Below are 22,931 nucleotides of genomic sequence, written 5' to 3'. Positions count from 1 at the left end.
ATTACAGACAAGTGACTTCCATTAAGTTTAAGAGTTTGTTTGGGGAGGGGTATTGGCATAAAGGCAAGATCTTTGCTATCTGATATACTTCTGGCTCTTATTAGTCATTGGCATACAGTACTCAGAAGTAGCAAACGCAAGGTGTGATGATGAGTGTTTGATAAACTCTGAAGCCATGTGTTAATTTGCTCTAGGGCATCAATTCTTTGGGTTGGTGACACACCCAATGTGAAAGTTTCAAAGCAGGGGAACTTTTATCCTTTTTTACAGGTCTCTATTTCACTTCCATAGCAGTACCCATAGCCAACCACCTGATGTTTTACTTCCCTTCCTATTTTCAGTAGTTGTTTGTGGCTTTGTCTGCTCTCTATGTTGCTTTATTGTTTATTTTTGCTGTTCTGTATTTGTGCACTATTAATCAAATTAAGAGTTGACATCCTAGAGAAACTGTATAAGCCTGAATGAATACCTTTTACTCTCCTTTCCAGTGACAATGAATACTGTATTAATATTTGCAAGGAGAGTATGAGTATTTCTAGTAGACTCATAGATTTGTTTTATCATTTTAAACTATATGTGGATAATATGCATGCAAGAGGGATAGTTCTGTGAACTGCAAAAGTCTGTAGCATACTAGTGTTTTTTTCAGATGCTTCATTTTTCAAAAGCAGTTTTGGTGGAGATTCTGAAGATGTAGTGATCTGTGGGAGTAGGTTGTTAAATTGGGGCATTTACTTAATGGCCATGCCTTTTATTTATATAGCTGGTGAGTTTACTAGCTTGAGTTATCAGAAAGGATTATAATACATGTATTCCAAGGATAGTGTTAATTTTCTTTTTATGTGCTATTAAATAAACATCTTAAACATTACTCCTTGTTAATTATCCCTTTTTTAAATATTTTTCCATCTTCAATATCTTTGGACAGTTTAAAACTTATATTTATATCTAGGTTTTATTGTTTGTACTTGTGGTGCACATCCACACATGACCTCAATATTGGTGTTGCACATAAGAAAATTCAACCAATCCAAAAAAAAATTCAACTCATTCAAGGATGGAAAATGTTTGTGGGAACACTGCACAACAGCAATAACAGTCCAATTACTATCTAAATATTTAGAAAACAGACACAGAGCAAGTAAGTGGAAAAATGCTTACTTCTATATTTAAAGCTAGTTCTTTTTCCATATTTTCTCTAAATTTGAGAATCTGACTGTGTGCATGCAGTCTTGTCAATTTTTCTTCTCAAATTTGCAGATTGGAAGCTTTTGAATTCACTTTCACGCATGGCTATTGTTTTAATTCTCAAACAAGTTGGTAATAGATTGATAAGACTGTACATTCCTAACCAATCAGAAAAAAAATACTATTCCGAGTTTTTAGTGGTTACTTTAAATGGTCATTTTTCAGCTGAAAAGTTTTATCAGTAACTCGGCCCTAATTTTTTTTTCTTTGTGCCTGCATCACACGTTCCAAGATGCTTTTTGAAAAGACATTCTATAGTCCATAGCTAAAGAACTCCTCTCTGTATTGGAACATAACTTTTATTGAAGCTCTTATCAGACTTCCCTTTGCCTTGAGAAAGTGTATTGAAGCTTGAGGTTCTTTCCTGAGACACTGATGAATTACTTGATATAAATATATCACTTTCAAAGGCCTATTGATCTTAGGATTCTTAAGCATACTCCTAGAGAAGAGTAATAGAATGAGGTGTAATTGCTGTTCATTATTTTCATATATTGTAGCAGTCAAAGTATTCTAGGCATTCCATAGAAGACACTCAGAATGACCTGATTTTATATTTGATGGGTGTCACCTGTATTTGTCTAGCTTCAGCTTCCTGCCTTGGATCTTCTTACAATCTACTACAGGTTGCATCTCCCTAAACCAGGACTCTTTGATCTGGCAACATCAGTGGTCCAGCAGGACTACAGATGTTCCTGGACTAGAAAGCCCTAGGACAGGAAGGCCAGCAGCTGGCATCCTGGCAGGACTGGGTATCAGGAGGGTAGGAGGGGGAGGAGTCAGGTGATAATGGGGTTGGCTTAGGCAGCCGATCTGCAGTGGGGCTGGGGCCACAGCAGCCTGATTGGCAGCCTGGCCATGGCCACTACAGCCCACTAGGGGCTGGGTCACTGGCGGCTTGGGGGGCATGGGATGCAGCAGCTCAGGTGGCAGCGGGGTTACGGTAGTCCAGCATTAGAGCCAGGGATGCAGCAACCCAGCTGGGGTAGAGGCAGCCTGGCTACGGGGCTGCAGTTGTGGCAGCAGGGCCGGGGCCTTGGCAGCAGGTGCCATGCAGAGCCAGGGCCACTGCAGCCCAGCTGGAATGGAATGAGCCAGTGGCAGTGAGGTGTGGTGGGCTGAGAGGCCACAGCAGAGGACTTCCCCTGGTTTGGCAAATTCTTTTCTTTGGGACCAGTGAAGTCCCAAGGGTGTTGCACCAGAGAGGTCCAGCTTGCAGATTGAAGAGCCCCATCTTATCAAATGTCTCTTCCCCATGCAGGAGTTCATAGACTGTGACCACATCACCCATATCCTGCTTTTTGATAAATCAAATAGATGCGGGGCTGTGACCCTGCATGTCCCCACCCCACATGTTGCTTTGGGAAGACACAGTGCGAGGTTACTGGGGGGGGGGGGTCATCTTGAGCGCCCAGTGAAGCATGGAGGGCAGAGGGCAGGGAGGGCTGAGTCAGGTTGGTTGTTCCCTCCCGGTGGGAAAGAGGTATATGAGAATGTGTATGTGTAACTGTGTAATCTGTGCAAATCTGAAAGCTTTAAAGTTAAGAAAGCAAATAAAAGACTCCAACTATTCAGTATTTCTTTTTAACAGCGGCTCGTCAACTTGATGTTATTTTGCATGTTTGTATTACATAGTTCTGACTGCCATTGAGCTCACTTGAATAGGAATGATTTTCCCAGGTGTCACATATTTAGCATAGGAAAATATGGTCACCTTAACTACACAAGATTTCCAACTATGGAAAATCAGGTCCACTGACTATCCTGTATGGTTTGTGTCTTTCGTATGTACACAAACCCTTTTTTTTTTTTTTTTTTTTTTTTTTTGAATGAATACGTTTTTTTTTCCTAAGGTACTACTCCTGGAATGCTTTAAAGATGTTTCAGTTTTAGTCCTGACAATTATTACCAGTGTTCCCAGTGCTACGCCACTCTCATGCCTATCTTAGCCATACCTGCCAAACCATCAATTAGCAATACAGATAGTTTAGTGTTTGTACTGCAAGGAGGAGGAGAACTGTTTCAGAGCTTTTTTCACTAGTGGGTTAGGGAGAGAAGTGTTTGTAATTATCTGCCTGCTCTAGAAAGAAGATTTTGGCCTTTTGCTTTATTACTTAGCATTCTCGTGTGACTCAACCAATCCATGTCTGCCCTTGTATTTGTGGAGACTATAATTTAGATTAAATGGCAGAAAATGATGCTGTTTTTGTGTGCCAACAATTTCCTTTTGTCCCCTTTTCAAATATTCATCTTTGCTCTGACACTAACTCTAACCAGACAGGATTTCTAACTCTAGGGAATTTTAAGTTTAGAATGACACTCAGTACTGTAACTTGGGGATCACGACAGCAAGTGATGATTTGGAAAAAAAATGTTCATGTTACCTTTCTCCACACTTTGAGATGTTCTGTTTCACTTCACACTTAGAAGAAATTCCATTAGGGTCATGAAAGGCAATATACTTTGTATCCTGAAATGACCAGTTCTTTTACAATCTTAACTTATGGTAGAAGAAAAATGGTGTGATATGATTTTAACATTTTTATTTACAATGGATGAGTTACAGATATTAAAATGTTCTTTCCCTCATTTCCCTGTGAAAACTTTCCCTGAATTTAAGAGTTTCATATTTTCCTTGGTCAAGGACTACCTGACTTCAGCACTAATATATGCAGCTATTACTAGAACTATTCCTGGCGATGTGATGCAATGATAAAGAAGCACAAAGCACCACTTGCTGAAAATGTCATTTTAGTTCCTAAGGGTATGTCTACACTACAGAGTTAGTTCGAACTAACTTTCATAGGCGCTACACTAGCGCTCCGCTAGTTCGAACTTAATTCGAACTAGCGGAGCGCTTAGTTCGAACTAGGAAAACCTCATTTTACGAGGATTAAGCCTAGTTCGAACTAGCTAGTTCGAATTAAGGGGTGTGTAGCCCCTTAATTCGAACTAGTGGGAGGCTAGCCCTCCCCAGGTTTCCCTGGTGGCCACTCTGGCCAACACCAGGGAAACTCATCTGCCCCCCTCCCGGCCCCGGACCGCTTAAAGGGGCACGGGCTGGCTACGGTGCCCGTGCCAGGTGCAAGCCTGCCAGCACCCAGCCATCAGACCCTGCACCTGGCACGGCTCGAGCCAGCCACCCGATGCCCCCCAGCCCTCCCCCTCTTCCCGGGACCAGGCTGGTGGCTCCCGGGAGCTTGCCTGGGACCGCAAGAGGCGGGCACCCGCCTGGGCTAGTGCGGACATCGTGGACCTTGTCCACGATCTCCGCACTAGGCACAGGAAAGTGGCCGTCTAGGGCAGGAGAGCTGCCAGCCTGGCCACCCAGGAGCAGGTGTGCATGAAAATCAAGGGGGTCCACTGAGACCCCCGACCCTGAGCCCTGAGCTTATAATGGCCGTCCTGGGTCAGAACAAAGGTCCATCTAGCCCAGTAGCCTGTCTGCCGACAGCGGCCAACCCTAGGGACCTTGGAGGGGATGGACCGAAGACAGTGACCAAGCCATTTGTCTCGTGCCATCCCTCTCCAGCCTTCCACAAACCTTGGGCAGGGACATCACTCCTACCCCCTGGCTAATAGCACTCCATGGACCCAACCTCCGTCACTTGATCTCACGTCCCTTTAAACTCTGTTCCAGTTTGAGCCTTCACAGCCTCCTGCAGCAAGGAGTTCCACAGGTTGACTCTTTGCTTTGTGAAGAAGAACTTTCTCTTACTAGTTTGAAGCCTGCTACCCATTCATTTCCTTTTGTGTCCTCTAGTCCTTCTTTATGGGAACTAATGAAGAACTTTTCTGTATGCACCATCTCCACCCAACTCCTGCTTTTAGAGACCTCTATCCTGTCCCCCCTCCGTCTCCTCTTTTCTAAGCTGAAAAGTCCCATTCTCTTTAGCCTCTCTTCATATGGGACCTGTTCCCAACCCCTGATCATTGTAGTTGCCCTCCCCTCTCCCAGCCTTTCTCTTCCCCTCTCCCACCTCCTTTTCCCAGTCTCCCCCAGTTTTGTTCAATAAAGACAGATTCCATTTTTCATAGAATCATAGAATAATAGGATTGGAAGGGACCTCAAGAGGTCATCGAGTCCAGCCCCCCGCCCTCAAGGCAGGACCAAGCTCCACCTACACCATCCCTGACAGATGTCTATCTAACCTGTTCTTAAATATCTCCAGAGAGGGAGATTCCACCACCTCCCTTGGCAATTTATTCCAATATTTGACCACCCTGACAGTTAGGAATTTTTTCCTAATGTCCAATCTAAACCTCCCCTGCTGCACTTTAAGCCCATTACTCCTTGTCCTGTCCTCAGAAACCAAGAAGAACAAATTTTCTCCTTCCTCCTTGTGACACCCTTTTAGATATTTGAAAACCGCTATCATGTCCCCCCTTAATCTTCTTTTTTCCAAACTAAACAAGCCCAGTTCATGAAGCCTGGCTTCATAGGTCATGTTCTCTAGACCTTTAATCATTCTTGTCGCTCTTCTCTGTACCCTTTCCAATTTCTCCACATCTTTCTTGAAATGTGGCGCCCAGAACTGGACACAGTACTCCAACTGAGGCCTAACTAGTGCAGAGTAGAGCGGCAGAATGACTTCACGAGTTTTGCTTACAACACACCTGTTGATACAACCTAGAATCATATTTGCTTTTTTTGCAACAGCATCACACTGTTGACTCATATTCAACTTGTGGTCCACTATGACCCCTAGATCCCTTTCTGCCATGCTCCTTCCTAGACAGTCGCTTCCCATCTTGTATGTATGGAACTGATTGTTCCTTCCTAAGTGGAGCACTTTGCATTTCTCTTTATTAAACCTCATCCTGTTTACCTCTGACCATTTCTCTAACTTGCTAAGGTCATTTTGAATTATGTCCCTATCCTCCAAAGAAGTCGCAACCCCACCCAGTTTGGTATCATCTGCAAACTTAATAAACGTACTCTGTATCCCAATATCTACATCATTGATGAAGATATTGAACAGTACGGGTCCCAAAACAGACCCTTGAGGAACTCCACTTGTTATCCCTTTCCAGCAGGATTTAGAACCGTTAACAACAACTCTCTGACTACGGTTATCCAGCAAATTATGCACCCACCTTATCGTGGCCCTATCTAAGTTATATTTTGACCACAATTGTCCTTTATTTTGTACATCAAGAAAAGGGGCTAGGGAAGGGTAAGTGGAAGGAGGTGAGGGAGGAATGGGGTACGAGCCCCCGATGGGGAGGACTGGGCTGGCTCTGCGGGCTTCTGGGGTGGAAGCTCTCCTGCAGCCCCCCAATTGGCCCCTCTCCCCAGATGGCAGCCTGCGGCAAGTGCAGCCGGTCTTATGGCCGAGTGCTGTGATGTGCCCAGTGTGGGCACTCTGGGCACTCCAAGCCAGGACTGGTTTGCAAGCAGGGCACCCCTGAGAACTGTCTGTCCGGGGTGGGGGTCGGGTCCCTTTAAGCGCATCTCCACGCTCTAAGTCCTCCTCTGATGCCCTGCTGGCACTGCTTCCGGCCATCCTTAAGCCCGGTTCAGGGTCCACTTAATGTGGACATGCTAGTTCGAATTAGCAAAACGCTAATTCGAACTAGTTTTTAGTTCTAGTTAATTTGAACTAAGTTAGTTCGAATTAGTGCTGTAGTGTAGACGTACCCTAAGGGAATGAAATCAATGAAAATTTCAGCTCTTTAAATGAATTGTTTATTACATATTTGGTAACATAACCAGTAGATATAGATGAATGGCACACACAAAAATGACCAGCTGGATAAAGAACAAGGTGGTTTTGAGTATCGGAGGGGTAGCCATGTTAGTCTGAATCTGCAAAAGTGGCGAGGAGTCCAGTAGCACCTTATAGAGTAACCGAAGTATTGGAGCATAAGCTTTCGTGAGCAAAGACCCACTTTGTTGGATGCATGTAGTGGAAATTTCCAGAGGCAGGTATAAATATGCAGGCCAGAATCAGGCTAGAGATGACTAGGTGGATCCAATCAGGGAGGATGAGGCCCACTTCTAGTAGCTGATCTGGAGATGTGACTACCAAGAGAGGAGAAGCTGCTTCTGTAGTTAGCTAGCCATTTTGAAGAATACTGACCCCCCCACCCCCCAAAAAAGGCTGGGAAAAAATTCTGTTGAGAGGGGGAAAAAAAGCCGCAGAAAAGTTGAGCAAAAAAAAAAAATCCCTTTAATTCCCGGGCCGCTCCCCCCTCCCTCCGCCACAGCCAGTGCGAGCTGCGCCGCACGTCCCAAGCAGCCTTCTGGCGGGTGTCCAAGCTGGGCCTTCAGAAAAAAAAGAAAATACTGGACATTTTAGGTACAAATACCGGGCTGTCTGGTTCAATGCTGAACACCTGGCAACCTTACTTAGGGAAACTATGGCCCAGCTTTGTTCACAGCCCACAAGACTCTTCCGACTGTGGCAAATGACTGTGAGTGAATCTCATACTCAGGAAGCCTCTAGATTGGAATCTTTTGCAGGAGCTGTGGAGGGGAAAAGAAAAGATAAGAGACATTTTTTTGCAATTCAGTGGTTGCCAGTTCTCATGGTATTATCACAAGTCTTATGATATTTGGCATTTTTTTCTTAAAGCCCCAGCTCTAGGAACCTGGTGAGTACAGGAGAACCTCAACTTTCCTTTTTTTTTAAATAAGTTTCTAACCCTCATGCTTGAGAGAAACTTGAAAAGATGAATCCTAACAGCTCAAAAACCAGAAGACAAATAAAAAGCAACCCAAATGACCTTATCTGTGGCTTTTGAATGCTGGTGTTTGGCAGTGTGTATGCTGTCATCTTGTCTATTCCCCTCTCTTTATGCATGTTCCCTTGCAAAAGAGATTTCTCCCCCTATAGAAGAATCATAGTTCTGTAGTCAGAGCACTAACCTGAGATTTGGGAGATCAGGAATCAGTTCCATGCTCTACCACAGATTTAAGTGTGACCTTGGGCAGCTCACTTAAACATTTCCTCTACAGCAAAAGTATTTTTTTTATTTAGTGTGTTGTTGTTACAAGCTGAATATACCTATAAGAGGGCATCTGGCAACAAATATTGTTACATGACTCCTGGAGTGGGGACTGAAGCTCAAGTTTGCCTGAGCCCTGCCACTCCTGCCAGGAGTAGCCAAAGGCCACTGCCTTGGGGGACAAGGGGCAAAGTCAAAGCCCAAGGGCTTCAGCCTCTGGCAGGTGGCCTGTAACCTGAGCGGCAGGGGGAAAAGAGTGGGTTTGGGCCACACTGCTCCTCTTTCCCCCGCCGCTGCCAGTGAGTGCAGGGGGCCTGACTCTGATGGAGGCAGCAGGACCCTGCTACTTCTTGGGCCATGTCAGATGGGGGGAGTGGACTTGGAGGAAGAGGCATGGGGTGGAGGCAGGGTTTTCCCAGCCCTCTCATGCATTAGGGGTGGCCTGGAGAGGAATCATGTGGGGTGGCAATCATGAGGTTAGTGCCCCCTCCCCATGTCTCTCCTCAGCAGTCACCCCATTCTTATGTACAAAGCATTACAGAGAAAATATATTAAACACAATAAAGGAACCTCACGCATGCTTGTCAGCTTAGCAGGTTTCATCCTAACTCTCAAATGGGCCTTGACAGGGGCAGCCTTTTAATACTCCTCTTTAAGGGCATTCTTGCAAGTTCATTGGAGTCTCAGTTCAGAACAAGCACACAGACTTCTGAGTAGGGCCCTACCAAATTTACATCCATGAAAAACATGTCACAGACCATGAAACCTAGTCTCTTCCCATAGAATTACCTGCTGACTGAAGGCCCGGGAGACCAACCTTTCTCAAACTGGGATTCTGGACTCAAAAGGAAGTTGCTTGCTTACTCCTTACTTTCTTACTTCTGCACTTCAAAACTGAAAGGCTAGGGAGCAGCATCTGGTTGTAGGGCACCTAGCACTGAAGGCAGCACTCTGCATACACCCATGCAAAAATAAGAGTGGCAATACCATACCATTCCACTCTTACTTCTGTGCCGCTGACTTCAGAGCTGGGTGGCCAGGGAGTGGTGGCTGTTGGCTGAAGGCCCAGCTCTGCAATACATACCATGCCATCCTTACTTCTGCACTGCTGCTTGCGGTGGCTCTGCCTTCAGGGCTGGGCTCTCAGCCAGCAGCCACCAATTTCCAGCTGCCCAGCTCTGAAGGCAGTGCCACCGCCAGCAGCAGTGCAGAAGTAAGGGTAGCAATACCACAATCCCTACACACAATAACCTGGCAACCCCCTCACAATTCCAACAAAATCTGATGAAAAATGTCTCTTTGTGGTACAGAGTTAGTCCAGTTGAAATGGGAAACTAGTTATTTTCTGGTTTGATTCCTTTCTATCTGACTTAAATTAAAATAATAATTTGTAACATGCTAACAATTGGTTAAAATTAAGTTGATCAAGTGTAATATTTTAGTGCTTAAGCATCTGCTTTAATCACAATGAAGTTAAGCACATGAATAAATGTTTTGTTGACCTTAAATTTGTTGACGATGTGAGAACAGTCATATATTAATTCACCAGCTGCATACATTTGCATTGCAATTAAGTAATTAGAACCTGTCTACAATGTAGAGTGTTCAGTTTAAGATTGGAAAATAACTTCAGAACATGAGGCTTATGTCTAGTTTTAAGTGCCTTGAAGGTTAATTGTTTTATTGCTCTACAATAACTATGCTGTGTATATTATTCAGTGCTGCTAGATAGAAATATACTAAAGATTTTTGAAATCTAGGGAGATGTGGAAAATTTGCCAGTTAAAAAATTGAAATTTTTGTGAAAGCAAGAGAGTTGGAAAAATGACTTTTCATCAATAAATGTGCATAATTATAGGCAGTGTGATATCTATTTTTAAATATTTGGAAGTTTAAAACTGTGGCTTGTTTTTAAATTGGCAAAATCAACATAATTATCAGAGGAACTATACTGATATTTGTTTATTTTAGTATCTTAAAGTACAGCATGCACCTGGGATAAAACTAAAAGAGAAAATGTTTCATTAAAAAGAATTCTCTTGACTTTTTGCTGCTATTAATTCAAACCAAGTTTGGTATAGACCAAACAATCCCAGCACTGTCAAATTTCAGATGAATTAGGTTTTAACACTAATGACTATTTCTGAGAAGCCAAAATTAAACAAACACCCAGTTAGTAATTTTGGAAATTAACTACTAAAGGGAAGCAGCTGCTTATGAATTTCCTTCACTTAGCGCTCAATCCTGTGTTGTCCGTAGATTCAGTGATGCAGATTCAGACCCTTAATTCAAACTAAATACTTTATCTTGAGATGATTAAGTGCCTTAGAAAGAAAAAGCAACATTTCTATGAGCTCTGTCTTTAGCACTCTTCATAGGTGTTTTAGTGACTGCAGCTGTGATGGAAGCCATATAATTTAAATATACTGTACTTTTTTATAGTTTATATTTGGTTCCCTGGTTAGCAAAGTGTATCATTCAAGCACTTTAGTGAAGGTATTTTTCTAAAACAGGAGACACTGACTCTATTCAAATAAATTAGATTTAGGATAATGGAGAGAATTTTCAATGTATTTAATGCATGAAATGAAGTTGTCTTGCTTTTGGAATGGGAAGTTTTGCTAACTGAAGTTGAGCTGTATAGCATATTGTTCAGAATATGAATAATTGATTGGAATCTTTTTTTCTATTAGCAACTATTTCTACTTGAGTTGGTAGACCTTTGTTTTGTTTTTGCATTAGCAATACAGTTTCCATTCTACCAGTTAATTTGAGTAACTGATAAATGAGTTTAAGACTTTGTCATGGATATTTTTAGCAAAAGTCATGGACAGGTCATCGGCAATCAACAAAAACATTCCAGAAGTCTGAAACCTTTTGCTGACTTTTACTGAAAATATGGGGGCTCCAGCCTCATGAGGCTGCTCCAACCCTGTCACTCTGGCAGAGGCTGAAACCAAAGAGGTCACAGAAGTCCATTAAAGTGATAGAATTGGTGACCCCCATGACAACATCGTATCCTTACCAATAAGTGTTTTTCTTTTGTGTGTGAAACTAGGTTATGTTTAAATTTCAGGATTGTTCTCAAAATGTGCAAGAGAGATGAATTCTTGAAATCTGGGGCCAGTCATATTTAAATATAGTTGGTGAAACTTAAAGGTGTATTGAAATAAATACACTGCCTTGTAGCTGATAAGCCATTTTGTCACAAGAATTTTGAGGCAAAATACAGCTTTGATACAGTGGTATGGGTTGATTTTGATGAATTCACAGGGTCTAACATTTTACCTTTGTTATATGTGTGGCATGTTGCAGAGCTAAACAGAAAAAGAAAAAAACAGTTTGAGGACAGGCTGGAAAAACAATATCTAATAATTGGTAAGGAGCTGCAGTTAAGACAGTTGATTGCATTCAGCAGCATCACGGGATTCTAATAAACACCATGTCGCCTTGCAGCACCAATAGAGTAAATAAAGAAACAAACACTTTGTGAACCTGACCCTCATACACATTTTTGGAATCATACATCCTCTGAGTATGCAGCTGAGTCATGAGGTCCATTTATACATACAATTCTAGGGAAATGTCATCTCCAACATTCAACTGGAGCCAGTTTCTTTCTGCATAAAACCCATCAAACAGATTTAACACTTTAAAATCTAAAGAAGAAAGTAAGTTAAGGCTTGATCCAAAGCCCATTAATGTCAGTTGAAAGGCTCCCATTGACTTCAGTAGGAGTTGGACCCAGTTATTAATTATTATCTCATGGAAAGTGCTAATTTAGAACACTGATTGTAATAAAACTTTTCTGTTCTTCAATACAATATTCTATAGACAAAAATTGGTAATTACATACATTATTTTGAGGTGATGAAGTTTGACACCTCTTTGCTAACATTTTTAAAAAAATCAGATGGAAACTCATTCCTGGAGAGCACACAAAGTTTAAATGGTCAGACTGGAAGCACTTTTATAATCTGTGTTTACAAAACAAAACAAAACACTTTTTAAAAAAATACTAAGTACCTCTTAAGAGAAAATAAGCAAAACTTCTCCTTCCCAATTTAGATGAATTAATCATGAAAATATTTAATGCAGAAAAACTAAATGAAATTTAATAATGGGGTTTTGCCCTGATAGCTGTGAAAGATTTTTTTTTAAATCAAACTGTCTACACTGAATTAAAGTTTGATTGCAAAAGTACCTAATGGTACATCTACACTTGCCCCCTGGTTCGAACTAGGGAGGCAAATGAAGCATACCGAAGTTGCAAATCAAGCATGGGATTTAAATATCCCGTGCTTGATTTGCAACTTTGGAATGCTTCATTTGCCTCCCTAGTTCGAACTAGGGGGCAAGTGTAGACATACCCTAAGAGACTTAGGAATATAAGTTCCTTACACACTTCTCGATGTCTCACTTGAAAGCTTTCCTTCTAGGGAAATATAGGCATATTTAGGCTTGTATAAATAGACACACATTGAACTTGATTCAGAATTGGAGTTTCTTTTGATGCGGTGTTGCTAATTGTGCCCAGCAATTAGCACCAGTAGAGAAAGGAACCTAACGAGATACAGTCAGTCAGGAGGTGTTGTCCCCATACTTATCACCAAAGGCAGGATGATTGCAAACAGGGCCCTGTGGATTTTTCCAACATGGAACTCCCATTGCATAATCACTCTTCCAGACCTATCTACCGCACCAAACCACATATACACTGATGCTATCTAAGATCAGAGAGGGGTGAAGATATGGATGATAAGCCTTCCCCAGTGCATTTTCAGAGATCAGACCCCTGCCAGTCTTTTGGTTTCATGATGTTACTGTTAACTATTGTGTTATGCATGTCCCGCCTATGTGGCAAGGTTGTTTCATGGAGATTTAATTTGCTGTTAGAGAATTTGTCAGGACTTTGAAGGGGAAAACACTTTGCAGCTGAAGATGGGTTGTCCCTTCCCATAATATGAACAAGTGAACTAAATCATGACATATATGCAAGAAGTGGGAAAGAAAACTTGGATATAGAATGGACCTTAAAATAAAAAGAGTCTTGTAGCATCACACACTACTCTGTTGTCCCAAAGTTTATTTTATTAATTAGGCACAGGCTTTAACTCTGTGAGGCCATCAGTATTTTAACTTTGATTTGTTTGTAACTAGTAGGACCAGGAGATACTTGAAACCTTCAATTTTTAAATTGGCTTGATAAAAGTTGAGGCGAGAGGTCTTTATAATCTGAGGCTCTTCTATGAATTGTATTGCTGTTACCAACAATATATTAAGCTAAATACAAGTCAACTAACACTGAAATGGTGTAGCATTATTATTATATTTTATTAACATTATTATTTTTAGTAATTTATTTTTCACCTATTAAATTGTGGACTTTTATTGGAATTAGAGTTTTATAGCAGAAAGGATCCTCTAGTATATTAATAGACATCAAAGCTTTTTATTGGCAAGGCCATAAATACAGATATAATTCAATTCCGACCTTATTTCTATGCCAGATGTTACAATTACTTGAGTGTATCAGCTCTTGATTATTAGGTTCAGTCAGGATCAGGTAAAGGACAAATCTTTGTAAATCAAAGGTCATTAGTTGTGGAATTGCCTCATAGGAGAGATCTTCCATATTTTTTTGAGACGTGAAAATAAGGCTAATTTATTTAAGCAGATTTCTCCCTAAGTTTGTTTTTGGACCCCATCATTTTCTTCAGTTTCTTTCTCTCTCTCCACTCCCCTTTGTTTATTTATACATAATATAAAATAGTATTGAGATAAAAAGTTTGAATACTAATGGCAGATGTAACATGCAACATCTATAAAGCCCTAGCCAGGTTTTTTAGCATCCTCAGAACAATATTTTTTCATAGGTTCAGAAGACATTGAAATAAAAAAGTAACACATATACTAATATCAGGAATTCAGATCAGCTAGCCCAGTGTACCACCAAACAGAAGTATAGGGCTTCTCTCACAAGACAACTGCCATTCTAAATGAGTGAAAAATGTCCTATTAATACAAAACATAGTGAGAAAAAGAGAATCTGTGTCTGAGGGAAAATTTAGTTTATAATGGGTGAGTTGATTTGAATGTGCTGTATCATTTTCCTTCAATACTTTCTGAAAGTACAAAATAAAATTGCATTTTTCCACTTGAAAAATCTGACGGGGGCTTTTTTTAGATGTGTTGTGATGCTTTTGGTATTCAGAGTTTTAACTGCTGTTTTTATAATAATTTAGGAAGGTGTTGGATTGACTGAATCGGTTTTTCACTGCTTTTCTGTGTCTTCATTTGCTTACAGACGTTTCAGCAGTCTTCTCTACAGCAGAAAACTAAAAAGAAAAACAAAGGTAAACATGAAATGAAGTTTCAGAGGGGTAGCTGTGTTACTCTGATTCAGAAAAAATGAGGAGTCATGAGGCACCTTAAAGACTAAAAAATAACACATCTACCCTAATTAAATTAACCTCATTAGCATTGGTCCTTCACATACTGTAACACATCAATTTTTGCATGTGTATGTATACCTTCCACACTGAAGTTTCCACTTCATGTTTCTGACAAAGTGGGTTCTAGCCCACAAAAGCTTATGCTCAAATAAATAAATCTTTAAGTTGCCACAGAACTCTTTATTATTAAATAGGTACTTTTTGAAGAGAGTGCAGAAAATAGAAATGGGAATATTAATGTTTTAGGTATTGTAGTATTTTGCTGGTTGCAATTTGTTAGCCTGAATCAAATGTATACTCATTAGTTCTCCATATGACAAAAGTATCCATCCATGATTAACTGCCATTCCCTGATACAGCACATCTGAACTATATTCAGTACCCTGTAGTCTCTTTTTGAGCATGTTACTGAATTGCTTTCTGCAGGGTTTTCAAATTTTAGTAAAACTATACTTTTCAAAATATTGTTCTGTATAACTCGAATTTAGTCTGTAATTCTTACAATTTAACACAGGCTGAACCTCTGTGTGCAGGACTCTCTGGTCTGGCAACATCTGTGGGCCGGATATTGCAAGACTAGAGAGCCTTGGGGAGAGAAGCGTGGAGTCCGGTGCTGCTATTAGCAGCAGAGCCAGCCCAGGGCAAGGAGCTGGAAGCGTGGAGCTGGGTGGCCGGGGCCAGACTAGCAGTGTAGCCCAGCTGGGAGTGCAGAGCCCACCCAGTGGCCAAAGCTGGCTGTGCAGCCCAGCAGGGGCACGGACAGGGATGCTGGCAGCCAGGCCCTTGGCTATGACGGAAGACAGACCAGCTGGCAGAGGAGCTAAGTGGGGACATAAAGACCAGAGGGGAGCCCGGCCATCTGCTGATGGACCCCTACAGAGACCTCATAACTGGGCTGGAATTGACCTTCCCTGGTCCGGCAAAATCCCTCATTTGAGACTGGTCATGTCCAAGGGTGCTGGTCCAGGGAAGTCCAACCTGTATATATATTTGTGTATGCACATTCATTAGAAGCTATTTGTATGTTTCTATATGTTGATGTGAAATGAGCTGTTCACAAACTAAGAATCCACATAATACTTTTTTTTACACCTTGTCCTTCTATCTTATAGAACCTGTCTTATTGCCTTCATTTATTGTACTTTGTTTCATGTTTAGAGAAGGATAAGAGAATACATCAACTTTTTTCTTTTGCCATTGACTTTTTGTTGCTTAATTAAAAAGAAATAATAATAATAATGTCAAGGAAATTCCTATTGAAATGTTCTCTTAAGTTCATAAAGATGGATCACATTTTTAGGCAAAATTAGCATTTTGTGACTGGTTGATCACATGTATAAGGTGAACACATTCACAGCTACTCATTTTAATGAAAATATTGGCATTTTCAGCTCCCATTACCGGTAAGAGCAAAAGGAGGATTTCCTGTAAAGATCTGGGCCGTGGCGACTGCGAAGGCTGGCTTTGGAAAAAGAAAGATGCCAAGAGTTATTTCTCCCAGAAATGGAAGAAATATTGGTTTGTTCTGAAGGATACTTCTCTATATTGGTATATCAATGAAGAGGTAAGAAATAGGCACATTCCTTGGTCATCCTTTCTAATGCTAACAGTTCTTATCCTTCATTATTGTCATAATAAGATGGAAGGTCAAATCTCGTCTTCATACAGGTGAGTGATTTCATTTACCCAAATAATCTTACTATATCAATCAGACTGTTTGTGTGACTAAAGTCACTCATATGCATCAGAGTTTGCAGGATTTGTCCTTTTTTTTTTCTTTGTAGCGTAAGAAACAATACAACTACTCACCTCTATATTCCTATATCCTTAATAGACTGTAATAAAGTTGTCCTTCTCTTAGGACAATGTAACAAATTTAGAAGAATAAAGCTAGAGTCATTTGCCAGTGTTCTCATAACTCAGAAAGAGCATTACAACCATAATTTATTGAATTTGGGGTACAATATTTAATCATAATCATAGAAATCTATGGTACTACTAAAAGCCACTGTAGTTATGCAAAATGCTCTCAAATTGTGTTGTCTTTTGATACATTGTATCTTATTTAGATTATGGCTCTGAGTGCTTAATTATATACTGATAACATTGAAAGAGCATCATTAAATTTCCTAAGATCGTGATCCTGCAAGGGTCCCTCATTTATTTAATCTATTTTGTTTCTTTGGAAGAATGATTGTTTTAAAAACCTTTTTTCATAGAGTGACCAGTTCTATGGAAGATCAGAATTTTCTTTGGCAAATCAAACTTTTTTCTTAAAATATTTTTAGGAAACAGATAAATTATCTTAAACTCTGAGGGTGCATCTACACAACAGGGCTTAGCTCAAAATAAGCTACGTAATTTGAGCTACATCAATTGCATAGCTTATTTCAAAATAGCTTATTTCAAAATTGGGAGTGTCTGCACAGCACTTATTTTAAAATAGAGTACTCTTTCTCTGACTTTCCTTACTCGTAAAATGAGGGTTACAGGAATCAGAGTAAGAAGTCCTCCAGCTTGACAGTATTTCAACATTATTTTGTAATAATTGCCTGCTGTGTAGACGCAGACTAAGTTATTTCAAAATAACACTAGTTATTTTGAAATAATGTGGTGTGGACGTATCCTGAAAGACTGTCATACAGTAAAATATATTTACGCCATGTCTCTGAATGGTTCCAAATCTTCATCAGCATTTCCATTCTGAACACTCTAGAGCAGAGGCTTCCTTGTTTATTACTTATCTGTATAGTGCTTAGTTCTATGAGGTATTTTGGACATTGAGCTTATTCTTGTTATTTAAGACCACTGTGGTTCCACAGTGTGGTACCATACTATAAAAATAAACATCAAGAATAAGCAGTGTGTTCTTTCTATAGATCTATACATTTGCTCCTGTGATTAAGATAATTTACTTTTTTCCTCCAAGAAAAGAATATTGCAGCCTCTCTCCACTTTATACATTGCCTTTGAAGTTCTACTTTTCTCTGTAGGTCTGTTCCTTTAAAAATGAAAAAGGCCATACAAGAAATTTTGATTGTTATAAATAATTTTCCTAGAGTATGTTTCCTGGAGAATGTATTGAAAGTAATTATTTTAAAGGGTTATCATCAGAGAATATAGTAGATAGTATGCTCATTATGATAGCAACCTGATAACTTCTATTTGTGAAAGTTTTTATGTATATCATAATGCTGTATAAATGTTAATAATAACACCAAGTTAATTAATATACTATCCTAGAGCAGTGGAGAAAGAAAGGCCCATCAAAGAGAGATTCTCCATGAACCTATGTGAAGTCCCATTGACTATGTTTACACTGCACAGTTACTTCAGAATAAGCTATTCCAGAATAGTTATTCCGAAATAGCTTATTTCAAAATAGCACATCTACACTGCAGGAAAACCTCAAAATTAGTCCAAGGGAGGCTTCCCTAATGTAGACGTGCTATCTCGATTTAGAACCCCAGTAAGAATAACTTAGAATGGCCATGGAGAGGGGCTGTTTTGAAATAGCAGAAGTGGAGCATCTACACGCACCTTATTTCAAAATAGCTATTTTGGCATGGGCATTATTCTTTGTAGAACGAGGTTTACAGAAGTCGGGATAAGCCATCCGTTATTTCAAAAGTATTTTGAAATAACAGAATTGCTGTGTAGATGCTCGCATAGTTATTTTGGAATAACAGCTGTTATTCCGGAATTACTTTGCTATGTAGACACACCCTTTGAATCCCATTCTTATTAGTTTTCTTGCACCAGGATGGAAAAGAGGCAGCTTACTGAGTTTAAATTAATGAATCCTGAATTCCTGCACATACCTGTTCCTGTTCTCTTAAGAGAGAGAAATAACAGTATCAAATGATTAAATGAAGACATGATGCAAGCTTATGTACTGGTGAATGATGCACATTTTGTAAAAGGAAAAAATGTGTGGTTTGCATGCTTCTGGCGACAATGCTACGAATGCATTTTACATGAAGATTGTATTCCATGATGCCTGGAATCCTGATGTATTTTTCCCTTTGGGAGTGGTCATGAATATTTGGTGTATTCTAGGAGCAATGACAAAAGTAAAAATTACAATGCTGAAGCAGTACAAGTGAATAGTGTTCTTGGAGAAGTATAACAGTATCAAAATCTGGAAAAATAAATTGACAAGCATTCCAATTATTAAAAATGAAGAGCAGGTTGCTATGACAATATGACTGTATAAATAGAAATCCTAAGTGTATACACAAATAAATGAAAGGCCTTTAGGTAGGGTGGAATAACATATACCTGACTTACGTGATGAAAATCAAGAGCATAGATGGAATGAAGCTGAAAATCATCAAAGACAATGATAGTTTTCACAGTTGTCAGAGAATATAAGAGTTCTTTGCATGAAAAACAAGAGCAGAGGTTACCAAAAAACAGTAATGGAATGTTAATTGACTTATGCATGGACTCGAATAAAGGTGTACCTCTCAGCCGTCCAAGGACTAAATGCGTAACAAAGATCCAAAGATGGATGATTGATTCATTTTAAAAAAATAGAGAGTGAAGAGCAGGAAATTGTAGATTCATTTCTGTAACACACACACACACACACACACACACACACACACACACACACACACACACGCCATGTATATGTATGTTTACTCTTGCCTCTAATTCATGATTCTATATTAGTGATGTTAATAATTAACAGTTACAAAAAGCAGTATAACAGATTCTGTGGGGTTGATGTATTGATGACTAAAACAAACGCTGTGCTTTTAAATTGTGAAATGTTGAGGAAAGATCAAGTCCATTAAAGCTATTCACAATTATCAAAATTTAAAGGAGGTGGGAAAAGATGAAGATTCCCCTTCTGTGAGTATAATTGATAAAATACAAGAATAACTGGGGGGAAGTCATTCATCTTAACAACAACATGATATAAAAATGGCAGAATGGTACACATTTGTATTTTAAAATTGGGTTGATTTATATTCATGTGAAGTTATATTGTGCTCAGTAAAATAATTTGCAGTTCATCTTGTAAATTACTCTATCCTTGACAAAAAATTAAATTGCATTTTTCGCTGACCACTGTCCTGAGTTTTTGCCATGTTTAGGCATCATGATTAAATGCTATTCCAGCTGTGAAATGGTTTCTGAGGCAGTTGGGCCTTGTCCATTTTGTCAGCTAACCTACTAAAATCATACTTATAAAAACATGTTCTAAACTAAGGTCCATAACGTCCCACGTGGGTAACACTTCCATTGATTTGCCAGAAGTAATATGCCCTATATAGGGAGCTGGTAAGTAAAACTCTCTTTGTTTATGTTTAAGTTTTAATGTACTTTCATCTTAAGTCTCACCATCTTGAGTAACATATTAAACTTTCTCCATAGGATGAAAAAGCAGAGGGATTCATCAGTCTACCTGAATTTAAGATTGATAGAGCCAACGAATGCCGCAAGAAATAGTAAGTAAAATTAGAATGGAAATCATTGTAACATGATTTGATTGCATAAAATGAATCCTGGTACAGTCAATATTCCTGGGAGGAAAGCTGCATGTGCTATGATGGTCCCCCCTTAAAATGCAATGACTTTGTTGCAAAAGCTGTACAATTAGCAAACGTCAGCAAAATTAGTTGCAACTTCTAGGAATGCTCAGCTCCTTCCCTCCCTGCACTTCTTCCCCAGCTGCACTGTCACAGTCTCTCTGTTTTGTTTTGTGGAGTGGCGGCCTTAATGGGTTAACAAACACAAATACAGCAAGTTCTGAGGAATGGAGAAGATGAGATATTACAGAGGCAACACAAGAAAAAGAAGAAAAAATGGGTAAAAAGGAGGACTGTTCTTTTTCTAAGTTAGTTATTTATATCCACAAAACCACTCTGCCATTGTGGGATTCTAAGTTTGAAATAAAAAGTTTTGCTAAAAAAGAAATATTTATCTGTACAGTAGTTGTGCATGGCTTCATTTTTAAGTGGTGGTTTTTAGCTTTTCCATCATTAATTTTTACCTGTAGTTTTCCATCGCTATTTTAAAATAAATAGAATGTGTCTGAAAAAAGCTAATTGATTATTTATTATGGTTCTTAACTAAGAGCTTTAAATACAAAGTAAGTGAAAAGGACTTCAGGAAACATGGTGTCAAATCCACGGCCAGGCACAAAATGTACTTTGTTCAAAACTCTAATTAGGAAGGATTTCTAAGATCTGTTGACAACGTGGGCTGTCTCTTGAACAAGGATAAAACAATATAGCTCCACTGAAGTTAATGGAGCTACACAAATTTACCATAGCTTGGGATGTGGTACATAACTCTAAAATTACTTTTGTCCTTCGTTTTATATACTTTTGGCATGCATAAGTATCAGTCTTGCTCTGCATGTGCCTGGATTCAAATATTTTTATTCTGACCATTGAAATCCCTGTGCATATCCTGTCATGCAAGTGCATGTTCTTTTGTATAAAGCTCACCTGGCACTATTATGATTTTTTTAGCAGACTGTTTTAAGTTCCAGTTCAAGGTTTTTCAAGAAGGTTTTTAAAATGATGAAAACTATACCATATAAGATTTTTAGAGAATAAAGCTTGTCTGTGATGACTTACATACCCTTTTAATGTTATTCCCATTAGTTTACAGTGCTCTTGAAAATAAACTCTGATCTCTATAGTAGTCTTTAAAAGGGGTACATAAATTAAAAACTTAATCTGTGGTTTTGGGACTTTCAGTTTTCAGTCACTGCTCTGTTTTTCATGGATGACATTTAACATGGCTCAGCTTCATTTATTTTTTTTGTTAGCAAAGCAATCATTGATGACGTCCGTTATCTCTAAGAACTACACTTCATTTAAATTGTTGTCTCACCCTGAGCCCTATCTACAGGGTAGCAAAACACAAACATATGACTAATAAAAAATCCATTTGAATGGTAGATAAAGAAAAAATATATTTAAAATCCAGATGACAGATGTTATACCAGTTTTAAGATAAGTCAAGTTTTGGGTCTCAACAACATGATTATATTTTTTAAATGGAGCAGATGCTGTTCAACATCTGTTCTCACTTGTGTAACATTATGCTGTGCTCTAGTGTGTAGAGGAATCCTTTTTTGTCTAACATTTACAGATTTCCTTCCCTGACAATGCCTTTCTTTCGTCTAATACTTTGGCATATAGTCAGAGAAAAGACCTGTCTAATTGATCTCTCTTGAAAACAAGAACAGTGCACTTTATATACCATACTGTTTGACTTGTCATCTTTAACTGTCTTCTATATTTTTGATGCTATTTTAAAGCAATCTTGAGGAAACCATTAGTTTTTTTTAAAAAAAAACTATTTCTATACTGTACATTATTAACAATTAACTTTCATAGAATAGTTTTCATATATCAGCAGTTCCCAACCTGTGTGCCACATGTGGCCCAATTAGAACACCGCTGTGTCTCATCTGTGTACTAAAGGCAGTAGGGCCAGGTTCCTGGTGCCCTGCTGTGGGGTAGTTTCTGGAGTCCCAGCTGCTCAACCTCACCCCTACTTTCTCAGTGGGGTTTCAGGGCATTGGGATTAGTGGGAGGCAAATGGGAGTGGAGGGGGCAGATGTGGTTCTCAGTTGCAGCCCAAGTAACACATATACAGCCCACAGTGATAAGTAGATTGTGAACCACTGTCACATCTAGCTCTCCACTATAACTTTCTGCATTTGTAGAAACTCTCTGCATGCTTTTCATTTTAAAAATTTGTTTGTAGTAAATAAATAAAATACTATAGACCTCTCAGTGACCATTCATGTTGATTACATTGCTGGGTGGGAAAAATGACATGTCATTTACCCATCATGCTAGATGACCTTGTAAACACCCTGTTGCTTTACAACAGCTTGTCAAAAATCAGTGAACCATCACATTTTTCTGTTTGACTCCTAGTCATTAGTGCTGAAGGTAATACCAAGGGTACTGAGATGTGAAAAGTCAGAGGACTGAAAGCTTTTCTGTTATATCAAATAAACTGTTAAGTCGTTTTTCTGTTCAGAAACTCTTTTGGTTCCTCCACCCACATAAATAAAATTGCCTGTTGTACAAACTATTTTAACTACTTCATCTTATCAAAATATTACATCTGTCAAGTTAATAGTTGTAGAGCTGCCTCTGTGCATGTTTGAATGCAGATGTTATTTAAAGATGATCAATGATAGATTGATGGTTCTCAAAAGTTATAGAGCTGAATGAAAAACTCACAAGAATGTATAATCACTTTGAAAGAAAATTGAACACTGTCTCATTTCATGAA

General features: G+C 39.3%; 1 protein-coding gene across 4 annotated transcripts in view; it reads left to right on the top strand.

Moving 5' to 3' along the window:
* The window catches only part of CNKSR2 (connector enhancer of kinase suppressor of Ras 2), a 372,258-nt gene that overhangs the window by 274,114 nt on the left and 75,213 nt on the right, over nucleotides 1–22,931 (top strand). For all 4 annotated transcript variants that reach the window (XM_075913326.2, XM_075913323.2, XM_075913322.2 and 1 more), the window contains 3 exons: nucleotides 14,507–14,555; nucleotides 16,046–16,218; nucleotides 20,040–20,113. In XM_075913326.2, coding sequence (XP_075769441.1) covers nucleotides 14,507–14,555; nucleotides 16,046–16,218; nucleotides 20,040–20,113 — 296 coding nt within the window. The remainder of the gene's footprint in view (nucleotides 1–14,506; nucleotides 14,556–16,045; nucleotides 16,219–20,039; nucleotides 20,114–22,931) is intronic.

This window comes from Pelodiscus sinensis, chromosome 1 (genome assembly GCF_052426305.1).
Source record: "Pelodiscus sinensis isolate ZL-2025 chromosome 1, ASM5242630v1, whole genome shotgun sequence".
NCBI lineage: Eukaryota > Metazoa > Chordata > Testudines > Trionychidae > Pelodiscus > Pelodiscus sinensis.
Note: the sequence above shows the minus strand (reverse complement) of the source record. Positions and strands in the feature narration are given on the sequence as shown.